This window comes from Ascidiella aspersa, chromosome 5 (genome assembly GCF_963924565.1).
Source record: "Ascidiella aspersa chromosome 5, kaAscAspe10.2, whole genome shotgun sequence".
NCBI lineage: Eukaryota > Metazoa > Chordata > Ascidiacea > Phlebobranchia > Ascidiidae > Ascidiella > Ascidiella aspersa.
Genome location: NC_139451.1, coordinates 27,552,155 through 27,564,414, shown reverse-complemented (window position 1 = coordinate 27,564,414; position 12,260 = coordinate 27,552,155). Strand labels below are relative to the sequence as shown.

Here is a 12,260-nt window from a genome sequence, read left to right as displayed (position 1 = left end):
AAAGTAGCATTTCGTATGTTAGATGAATTATTATATTTCAATCATTATTTACTTCTGGTGTATTAATAAACTGTAGTGTAGGAGCAAATGAAACCTGTGAAAACACCATTGCAACAAATCTTTGCATCACATTTGATGTTTCGCATTGTTTTCAACACGTAGAAAGGCTTTTTGATAAGCTCCAACTTAGTTATGTGTATATGTGCAATGCTACAATTTCGCCATCCTTTTTTGCAGCTGTACAATTGGCTTAATTTCCTTTTTCTTGGTCTAGTTTTACTGTTGATACTACAGCAAGTGATGTTTAAATAAATTTTTAAACTTATTGTTAGATCCAAGAAAGTTTTTAATTATTTTTAATTGAGAGTATTTAGTAAAATTGAATGGTGCATAATATTCATGGATTGTTTCAAACCAGGGACAAAGAATCAAACGATGAATAAAATGAATATGTGGAAGTTAGAAGGGATATTGCCGAACAGACAAAAATCATGACATCCTAAAAAAACCTTTACTAGCACACTTTTTGACAGGATTTAAAATATAAAAAAATAACTACAAGTGTATGGCAGCTTCATCATATTACCCCACCGTATCAATTTCATAAAATTTGTTGTGGTTTTTGTGAGAGTAACTGCTTTACAACCTACCATTGTTTGTTTAACTTAATATGTTACAAAATAGTAGGGCATGATAATCCATTGGAAGTGTTTGTTAGATGTTTCAACAGTTGGCATTTGTCTCAATAAAAAAAATTAATTTGTTACTTTATAACTGATAACATCTATTGTCAATGGCACACAAACTGGTGTTAACTATTTTAAAAAGAACATTCTAAAACCAATAAACACAAAATTCGGAATAATTCACTTTTCTACAACAGTAGATATGTAACATTATTATGCTGTTTATTAAAAAAAATATACTTTACTATCACAGTGACACAATTATTAGGTAACAAACAATAGACTTTTGCCTGAAGATTTTGGAAGACGATGAAAACATACACATTGTAAAAATGCAGGCCAAAATTTTTTTTTTCATAAAAAAGTAATTTTGATTTCAGTTGAACAAAAAATGGCCAGTTTTGTTGTTTCAATGAGTATCTTTATAGTGTTCGAAGTGGCACGTTGATGCTCCACTGCTATTAGGAGGGAAAGAACCATGTGCGAATGTTGAATATGAACTACCTGCCCAGGTCCACTTTGTTTGCCTTCAAAAAAATATTTTGAGATATTTTTTTTGATGAATACCTTTTTTTATATATTTATATATATATATATATATGTATAAACACTTTGTTTAAAAAGGGTGTTCATCATAACAAAATAAGTTTTTTTTGTTAAGAAAATGCTCATTTAAATAGGTTGACAAAAGCTAAATATTGCTCTTATATACATTTAATTGCAAAAATGTGTCAACACCATTATTGCCATGTCACTGCCTATACTCACAGGAATTTTCAGCTCTGCCAATTTTGATTTTATCATTTTCTTTCCTTCTTCGGTAAGACCGCACTGACTTATTTTCAGCACATCAATATATTGTAGAACAGATGCAAGACAGTGTGCTCCTTTGTCACCAATCTGATTACTTTCAAGTTCTAGATTCTTTATCTAAATCAGAATGTTAGTACAATAACCTGGTGAAAGTTACCTACATTGGCAGTCTGTATAAGTATGATTTATCAGGATAAACTTTATTTTGATTTCACTGTGTTAATATAATTAAGAAATGTAAAATTATTTATTTGGTTCTTTTTTAAGATTATGAACAGGCATATGCTTGTGATATTAACATGAAAATATATAAAACAATAAAATTAAACATTATTGAACTTACTCTACATTGCTTTTTTTCAATATTCTTTGTAAGTTGACTGACGTCAGTGATATCACACCCGCCCACTGCAAGCTCTTCGATTTTATGGATAACTTTTGATAAGTTCTGGATTCCTTTGTTACCGATCTTGTTACGGCCAATGGCAAGTTTTTTCAGCTGGTAAAGTTTGTATTAAGTTGTTATTCTTAAGCTAATTTCTTATTTTTTAAACTTTACTCAGGGAGCATTTAATAGGCTTCTCATTAGTCGATCAATGATGCAAGCAAGACATTCTACAAAAATAACTAGCCTCTGGTGAGGTGCAAACTCCCGGTATCCAGTCACACTGGAACAACCGAGCTACACAGGCTCTGAGGGAAGTAATTTGACACAATAACCCAGTGTACAATGACACATGAGCAGTTACTGTTAACCACAAAAATATTTCAAAGGCTAGATCATACTTGTACATATCTATCATTCATTTTTCCAAACTATTTTGAAATTAATAAAGCTTAAATCTCTAAAATAAGGCATGGTCTTCAAAATAAAGCATACTCAATTACCCAAATTATGGACTTACCTTTGTCTGTCTTTTCCCAATTGCCTTTGTAAGCTGACCGATTTCTGTCATGTCACACGTCCTTGCATGCAATGCTTCAACATTGAAAATTATTTCTGACAAAATTTCCATTCCAACATTGCCGATTTTGTTGTTGCTGATGTTAAGGCGATTCAACTTTAAGGTAAGGTGCTCATTTAAATCACAAGTCGTAATGTAAACATGCAAGTATTAGAGATGCAAAGTCAGAGGCGTACTCGGACAAATGTTTTCTACCTTTGTTTTGTGAGAGGTTGAGGTTGAGGTTTATGACTTATAAGTGGATTGCTGTATTTTTATACTATTTTGGTTACAGAAATGGGCAAAATACAGTGCTATTGAGTCGGAGCCATACATGGGTTTAACAGAGTTGGTTGGTTTGACTGGAGTGCAAAACGACTTAATATTTTTGAACGAGTCAAACTCTTGTTGTTTTAAACCGACTCTGTAGCCCTGGTAATCAATAAACAAGCGCTTGAGGGCTGAATATATTAATACATAGAGCTACTATTATTTAAAATTATAACCTTACTGAGGTTTGTTTCCTAAAAAATGTACCATTTTTGAACTACTTCTAATTGTTGATAAATTGAAGAACCTTTCCTTGCTTTTAATAAGTATTTTCAAGTTTAGCAAAACCGTTTGCTTACATTGAATTTCTTCGACTTGGTAAGTGGGGAAACGTCTGTGGTACCACAACCTTCCATGCTTACATTATCCAGTTTGTGCACAATCTTTGCCAAATCATTAAGTCCATTATTGCAAATCTTGTTGTGGCTGAGGTTAATTTCCTTGAGCTAAAGTAAAATGGAAAATAATTTAAACCCTGTTCTCTGCATGCTACAAGCACCTGCTGAAGAACTAGAGGCAATCGCTAATTATCGCTAATTATTTTCTTATCGTTTCATAGCGAACGTTTCCTTTTCCATTTGTGCTTTCCTATTTAAACCCTGTTGTTAACATTTAATACCGACCAACTAGCTTGAAGATAAAAATAAAATAAACCAAAAAATTTTGTTTGTGTTTAAAGATCATATATAAACTTACTTGGCAAGACTCCTTTGCCATAGCCAGTGTAAGCTGAGTAATGTTACTGATGCCACAGCCCAGAACATCCAATGCCTCAACATTGTGAATGACTTTGGCCAAGGCATTGGCTCCATTGTCACCCAACTCATTGTTTGTCAGGTCAAGTTTACTCAGCTAATAATTCAGTAAACAGAGTAAGTCAGTGAAGTTATTGTTACTGTATTTTGGTGAAAAATTAAAAATAAACAATAAATTTGAAAAATCTTGTTATAAACCGTACTTGTGAATCCTATTTAATAAATCAATTTGCTAGCAAAAGCAATTTGACCAGCCCATCACTCTGGTGTCTTTAAAAACCAGAAAAGGTTTCACTGTATTAGGACTTGCTCATAAGTATTAAGGGTAGCGTTTGATTTTATGAAATTATAATAGCTTGTAAAACAGTTGAAATTACGTGAATATTTACATTAAAGCTTTACCTTGTTTGGCAAACTACCAATTGCATTGCAAATGTGTTTAAAAGATTCATTTGTTAGGCCACAGTTCATTAGACTGATCTGTTTAACAGTTTTAACATGTTGCAACATCATCTCCAAAGCATGTGCATCACTTGTTCGGAAGGTTTTACCATCAAAAGCAGCCTCATCTGGAAAATGTTCCGCAAATGCTTGTAGCACTTCACTGGTACATTCCCACAAATCAACGATCAGTTCAAGATCTAAAAGGTTATGGTTGTGATAATTATCCACTTAATTTTGTTAAACTCATAAGAATATTAACCATTTTATCGTTATACCTGGGCTTTCTTGGTAATGCGATAAAAGTTGTGAGTAGAACAACACAGATTTGTCTGAAAAGCATGATTAATATTCAACAATCATTTTAAAACCTGTTTTAGTTATATAAACTTAATGTTTTTTACACAGAAAGCCTTCAATAAAAAACTGAATAGGCAATCAAGTAGGGAATTGTGCAATAAAGGAAAAGCTAGAAAAACTCGCCCCCAGTTTTTTTAATCTGTGTAGGTCGTGAGTTGCAACCTTACAATGGCTGGTTTTTCTAGCCTGGCCTTGCTTGTATCAAAATGCCAAATTTATTGCAATGATTCGCTTAGTCTATTGACAAGGACAATACTACGTAAGCCTGAGTAACATCGATTTTAGAAGGGCTAGATCACAGTTTTTCTAAATGATGTGTATGTGTCAATTACTCACTAAATGACTTTCAGTTAAATTTTTTAATTTAAAATATAACGCATTTTTTTTGGTTTTTTTTTAGCCTTGTTTTTTGCACAAAGCGATAAGAAATATTCTTGCAAATACAAAAAATATTCACATGTATAAAATTCCGCAGTAAAAATAATGAAGTTTGGTTTTATAAATGATTTTGGTGAAAAATTTGGACGACATATACAGAGTTTAAGAAATTACCGAAAGTGAACTTACTCGTACTTTGCTGACTGTTGTCAACTGACTCTGGTACAATGAAGTTGTTGTCAAGCAAAAGCCCACATAGAAATCTTCTCACCATACCCCAGTGTGGATTTGACACTATCTGCTTGACGTTCTGTCTAAATTCGTCCAAATCCATATTTTGACTTATATGGATAGCCGAGAAGTACTCTTGGAACAATTGATGTGTGAAGTAAAACTTCTTGTCACCATCAAAAAGTTTTTGGTTAAAGCGCTGATACCCTGGGACTGCTATGATAATGTCTTGGACTTTAATATCACTTAGACCTTCCTCATCCATTTCTAGAAATGTCATAACCACAGTTGCTTTCTTGGTAGCGTTGTAAGCTATTTTGCTGAGTTTGTGTTTTATGACATTGATGTCATGACCCTTTGCATATTCAGTGTGCCGTAAGCTTTCAAGTAAAATTGTGAAAACTTGAGTGACGTTACGAAGTTCAGTGACGTCATCTGAGCCTAAAGCAGCTAAAATAATCAGCTGAAGCATGATTGGGGTGAGACAAAGCTCGAGTAGCATTGGTGCTTCTCTGTCAAACTTATTCCATATTCTGTTGGCTTCCTTATCAGCAAAGGCAAAAAATACAGTTTTCATATTTTCATAGGTAAATTCATGCACTAAGACAACTTCTTTGGGTCTAAGTATTTCATTGATGGTTACTATGGAATGCGGCCTTGAAGTTAAAACTATAGCTATATCTGGTAAGAATTTACGATTACACAAATTCGCAACTAGCTCTTCCACCAAAAGGGGGGTGGTGTATGATGCATTTTTAGGCCTTATTTTATCAAGTGACCAAGTTGCTTGATCGTAACCATCAAATATGATTCCAAACTGCTCTGGATTTTTCAACATTAAGCTAAAAAGATCATTAGCCTTCTTTTCGTTTAACTCTGGATATGCATAATCAATGAGAAGTTGTTTAAGTGTGAGTTTGTCGGAACCATAGTCTAAGTCCATGCAAAGCAAAATTATCCATGTCAGATTAGTCGTTTTTGAAAGTCGTTTTGCAAAAGTTGTTTTTCCTGAGCCAGCAGCCCCAACTAATCCTGTGTAGCTCTTTGGTGTAACATTTCTATACAATTGCTCAAAAGTGATTTTTTCTGCCTTAGATGGGGTATAGCTTTGCCGCGATGAAGGCATGTAGTCTTCACTCATTTTTGTTGAACCACCCTTGTAAAAATCTGTTTTACTCAAATTTGGATGAACACAAGGAAAATTGCTTTCATCAAATTTTAAACCAAGTGGGACAATTTCTTTGGCCTCAGTTTCAAGGTTTTCACGTAAGTTTCCTATTGAGGTAATTTCGTTGGAAGCTAAACATTTAGAAGAACATTTGAAATTAATATATTGCAAAAGCTTTTTAGTATTTATTTTTCATGGAATTACTCACTTTAAAATTATAGATGTTTTTAGAATTAATTTTTACTATTCATTTGTAACAATTTGTAAATAGAACAAAACCAGGCATAATAACAAATGATGATTTTAACACATACCATTACATATACCTCAGCATGTCAGTAGAATATTATACTTGAGAAAATTATCAAATGGAATAAACGTATTTTTGATTAACTACTGATTAATATAAGTGCCAAAACTTATTAGTTATTATTTTTTATTTTTTTTTTATACTTGGTTTAATACTGCAGAACATTTGGAAAATGATTGATTTTTAACAGTAAATAGTTCATTTCTACTTGATTTCAAAAATGAAGTAATTCATTGCTGAATAAAATAAAAGCTAAACTAGCATTGCATTTAATTTTCTACACATTCTTTTTCAATTTAAATACTGCCCGACTAAAATTTAATTATCCCCCAATCTATCAATATGCTCCCAATCTATTAAGTATCTTGTAAAATTTTAATGTTTTTACAGCTTAAACCTACCTTGCAAACTACAAATTTATAGATATTTTTTATTGTTTGACAATAAATCAAAAATAATGTTTACTTACTACTACACCCCTCAGATGTTGTGGTTGATCCTATTTTTTGAATTGCAACTTTAGAGTTGATTATAGTTACATTTTCCATGTGAATATCTAAATTAATGATTAAATTGAAAGCCGTATAAATATATAATGTTACGTTCTTAAAATTGTGTTTGTTTGTCTAAATATATAAAAACTGTTCAAAACTGTTTGTTTTCACACGTAACTGTTAAAAACTAACTTACTTTGCGTATTGCCAACAGAACTTTGGAGTTCCAAATTTGAAGTTAGGTCTGAAATAATGGGAATGTTGACATAAAGAATGGAAGTCAAAAATAAATACTGCAGTTTAAGTAAAAATTTTACCTTGTTTTGAAGAATTAGAAAAAGAATCACTGAGTTCAACAGATTTTCCCTAAAAGTTAAACAAATTTTTCCATAGTTATAGTTATCATAGGAGACTTTATAATTAAAAATCAAGCTATTATAATACCATTATTCATTCCAGGAGAATATAATTTTTTTACTCTTTTTTTTACTCTACCATTTACTTGTGTTGATATGAAGGTGTGTTAGAAAGGCTCTAGTTAAAAACATTTAGCAATTTAACAATCAATATTTGCATGTCACCAAATTTCAAAAGATAACTATTTTTAACTGTTTGTTTTTTCAAAAACACAGAGGCTTTTCGTACTAAGGAGGTATCAAATTTTAATATTTAATTTTCTTAAAGAGCTGTCAAAGTTGTCATATTAATGACATTTGTTTTGTGAGGTTACAAGCAATACTACAAGTTTAAAGGTAATAAAACCAGTTCTGTAACATATTCAAATTGGTTTTATCTACCCTAGAATCTTTTGAGTGTAGTTGCTTGCACGAGGGTTCATATTCATCGGGAGTTTGTGATGGAGAAATTTCCACATGTTGTCTTTTGAGTTCTTTAACCGATACTTTATTCAATTCTGAAGCAAACACATGTCAATGGTTATTATGTATTTCAAGTTACAAATTGACTATATCGGCCCTGCATACCAATTAACTTTTTTACCATAACCAACTTATGTGTCCAAACCAAGTTTCAATATCATGTAAACCTCAAATTGTCATATTAAAGGATTTTTTTACTTGAAAAAGTCAAAATTATGAGAAAACGTAACAGGTAAAAATTTACACAACAGGTAAAAATTGTCAACATTATTACAAGTAAAGACAAATGCAAAAAAATTCTAGTACAAATGCACAAAAATTGAACTTTTTAAATAGTTGTTGGCTTAAATATTTAATTGAAATTCAATTTTTAATTACAACCAACTATAATATATCTTCATTAGAGCAATAAGTGGTTTGTATGTAAGCCGGTAGAACTAACCATGCAGATCTAGTTAATTGTGTGAGGTAAATCAAACATTTATTTTGCTTTATACAGTTGTGAGTCTCTGATATGGACAAATGAATGGAACAGTATTTGCTGCCTTTTTTCGGGGGTGATTTGCAACTATCCCATTTCCTGTTTTGCTATTATACCTTGTGTGTTGTAATTTTACCTAAACTGTTTCCTCAACAAGTCACTAACAAAACAATGCTGACTTTTATTTGGCAAATTTATAAGTTTTGCCTTTTTACCAAAAATATCAACAAAGCATTTTTAGGAGTTTTGTGGAAAATTAATGTTGAACTTCATAGAACAATGAGTTGTTCAAATTAATATATGCTTAATAGCTAAACATTTATCAAAAATCTCAATTTTTTGGTACAAATTTCTCATTTGTAAGCAAAAAAATAAATAAAATGAAGCCCTAGTCATATTGTTTTATGAAATTAAAAAAAATGCAAACAAAAAGTAATAAAACTTGATAAATAAGTGTTCTAAAATATATAAAAATACCAAAAAAAATCCCACCAGCTTGAAGAATGTTAAATTTATAAAATTTCAAAAAAAAATTAGAAAGTATTTGTCAAGTTAGTTTAACTTAAAATAATAAAGTTTTAAACATAAAAAATAAAACATAAAAAATGTAGCATTACAAAAAATAAATCAAAAGTGCAAATTCATGTAAACTAATAAAATTGAAAAAAAACGTTAAGCTGAAATTCCTTATGAGGAAAAACAAACAAACATGAAAATAATGAAAACATAAAAAAATTAGATAACAAACAAATTAAAAATTTTTAGTGCCAATCCCAAATAAAGTATATAAAAAATAAAAATACCTCACCTTTCTTTTTTGTTTTTCCAGATAGCGCAGCCGTTGGACACTGCACAAAAAAAGGGTGTGTGAACATCTAAGTAGTACCTAACAAGGTTTCACACATCTTGCAAGAATTATATCAACTAGATGGGTGTAGTTGTTTTACCAGGACTTATAATGCGGCTGCGTAACTTTTCCAGGAGTTAATTTGCGGATGTGGTAAATTCTGTTAGGGAAATGGACCGTTGCGACCGTAGCGTTTATAGCCTACAAAGCAATATAGCCTAATTATTTTAGGTCTCGTTTAGACTTAATTGTCTCGTTTAGACTTAATTTGTTAAGTATTCGATTAAGCATGTGCTTTGTGTTTTTAGCTGTTTGAATTTCATTTAATTAATCGCAGCTGCCAGCGAGCTTCCTGTAAGCTAAAACGCTTTGTCCTAGTTTTTAAATCATGCGTGCGTGCATCCATTTAGCTCCGTGATCGGCAAACGCCGGTCCGCGGACCGGTACCGGTCCGACAAAAATTTTAGTTTTAAACCGGCCCGTAGAACAAAAAAGGTTGCCGACCCCTGATTTAGCTTCCTGAACTATTTTCCCGCCCTTAAGCAACCAGCTTTAGAACGCATTTTTTCTTTCAACGTGTTTCCAACAACCGAGCTACCTTTCAAAAACGCGGGAAACGAGTCGAAAGATAAAACGTGTTTTGCTATTAACAATATCACTCCAGATCGGATAATTTGGCCAATTTTAATTTTTACAATTGATTTAATGACTTGGACTTGGATTAATTGCTACATGCTGCATTAGCTTTTTTGCTGGATTCGTACTTGGGACTCGAGTAGGCCTACGTTAGACTTCCCGAATCCGACGTGCACATAAGCCGTATCAAATTTCTGATGGTCGCAATCAGTAAATTGTAATGATGGAATGTGGAATATTTTCTTCATCTCATTAGTTAACAAAATGAGTGAAATACAGACTGAGTCGGAGTCGGACTCTACGAAGTCGCACATTTGCCGGAGTTGGACTCGGGAATTGGACTAGGGTTCAATTTTTTGGCCGGTGTCGGACTCGGGTTTTTTTTAACCGACTCCACAGCCCTGCTATTGCTAATGTGTAGTAACTACTAACAGAAGTTGCAGAAACTAGAATCTATGATACACTCCACTCACCTTTATCTGGATGTTTCTTGAGTGTTTGTCCGCCATTATGCAAAGTCAGCCGAACAATTTGACCAAAAGTTTTTTTGTTGTTTTTAATCTGCCCAGTTCCGAAATTATTACCAAACCACTTGTGTTTACTTTCGTTTATCACAAAGGCGCTGTGCGTCTAATCGCACTCTCTAAAGTTATAGCAAGTCAAATAATAAAAAAGCGCCGCGCGCAAATGTTTCCTGTCCTCCTAATGTAAAGGTTATTTTTAAAACTATAAATTTTTTTTAAATAGAACATTTTCACTAACTACCGGTACGATTTTTGCCAGTTGAAACTAGATAAACGATAAAATTTACCCGAAAGATAATTTGCTTCTATATTTGTGATATAATGAGGGGTCGACAACCGTCAGGTAGTGGCTCTGATCAGACCCAACAATGTAAATCATTTATAAACTGTTTACGAGGCCATAGGTTTACTTTTGACTGACTTATTTACGTAAAAGTAAAAAAATTTCTTTTATATCTAATGACTTGTGTCTTGAGGGTCTCTGATTAGAAACGCAGTGCATACCATGGAACTATCAACAAAACGAGTTTCACCACGTTGCATTTTTATGCGCTTTGCAAGAAGTCAGAGCGCCTTTTAACAACCACGCTAACATCGGGGGTTTGGCGACCCTTACACCATGAACTATAGAATAATGATTAAATTAATCGCCCATAAGGGTTGTAAGGATTAGTGATAACCTAAAACTTTACATACAAATTTAGCCTTAAAAGTCTAACGAATGGGAGACTGATCAGAATGTTGGGTTGAAAAGCTCTTGGCTTTTGTTCACAGTTTATTAAGCGATTGTCTTTTGTATTGCTAAGTCCTGTTAACGCGTATAGTTTGAAAGCCATTTTTTGCGATTTGCGCGAATATCTTACTGCTTCGTATTATTATTTAATTAGACATAGTTTTTGCGGCCAGCCGAGACGATTCCTAGTTTGGTCACGTTTAAACGTAAGTTTGTGACGTCACGTTATGACGCTACATTGTGCCTTCATATGTAATAACAATTTTATGGTCCGAAAAAGCAACTGAAAAATGCATGGCGATATTAAACGCTATTTTACACTTTCTAAAGATTAATTTGAAGGACGTGTGACGCATTAGGATTTGCATATTGCCCGAACACCAGTTTGATAGTGTAATTAGAAAATTTCACTTCTATGCTTTTTTTTAACCAAACTTTATACCCAGTATTCCATTTGTTTAAATGGTTTAAGTTAAATTTGTACGCAAGTTCGTAAGTCATTAGAATGTTGTTTATTCAATCAAAATGTCATATTTACTATGTTTTCAAAGGGGTATTTTAAATCAATCAAGTTGTTCTTTGGAGTAACGGCACAAATACGGTTAGGAACTCAACTTGTTTATTCTGCATGTCCTAAATTGTAGCAATGAACTGTGTTCGCCTGTTTAATAACCTGCCGTAGGCTATTTTCATAAAACTACTATTACCATAAACGTTAGTTTAGAAGCTATAGTAGTTCTTTCCAGAAAAAAACTGCAAATCTCGCTTTGATCAAATCATCTAACACAGCTGCTATTGATTCACCTTATCACTTTGTACGTTCCGCAATTACCATAAACTTGGGTTACCTGTTGCTCAATCGCTCAAGGTTACATGTATCTGAAACTACATCGATGTTCTCGTCAGTAATTTTCCATGACGCGTTGCTGCTAGACTAGGCAGGCGTCCAAGCCTCACGGTGAACGGGGAACGGCGTTTCCTGTGCTATACACGCCGCCCGCTCAAGCAAAACAAAACGGGTGTTTCCAATAGTTTGTGGCTTCACGACAAAACAAACAATAATGCCTGCCTATATCTCGAGCTTGGCCCTACGCATTTTTGTTTTATGGCCTGTAGATTGCAGGTGAATGTACAAGGCTTCCTTGGTATCAGTGGTATAATGAGTTAAGTCAACGTCTTCACTTAACTGCACTTCAGTCACTGTTTTCAAATGACTTGACTTGGCTTATTTTTTTTTGAAAAATGACAAAA

At 32.9% G+C, this 12,260-nt stretch overlaps 1 protein-coding gene across 1 annotated transcript; it reads right to left on the bottom strand.

Moving 5' to 3' along the window:
• Positions 1 to 883: 883 nt before the first annotated feature.
• On the bottom strand, positions 884 to 10,392 carry LOC146145730 (protein NLRC5-like). The gene is made up of 15 exons (XM_083389848.1): positions 10,226 to 10,392; positions 9,078 to 9,117; positions 7,708 to 7,823; positions 7,228 to 7,276; positions 7,107 to 7,154; positions 6,886 to 6,972; positions 4,897 to 6,237; positions 4,248 to 4,301; positions 3,931 to 4,169; positions 3,470 to 3,625; positions 3,073 to 3,219; positions 2,405 to 2,560; positions 1,843 to 1,998; positions 1,455 to 1,616; positions 884 to 1,213 (listed from the first exon to the last, which is right to left on the bottom strand). The coding sequence occupies exons 1-15, from the start codon at positions 10,259 to 10,261 to the stop codon at positions 1,187 to 1,189; spliced, it is 2,814 nt and encodes a 937-aa protein (XP_083245974.1). The 5' UTR covers positions 10,262 to 10,392; the 3' UTR covers positions 884 to 1,186.
• Positions 10,393 to 12,260: the final 1,868 nt, after the last annotated feature.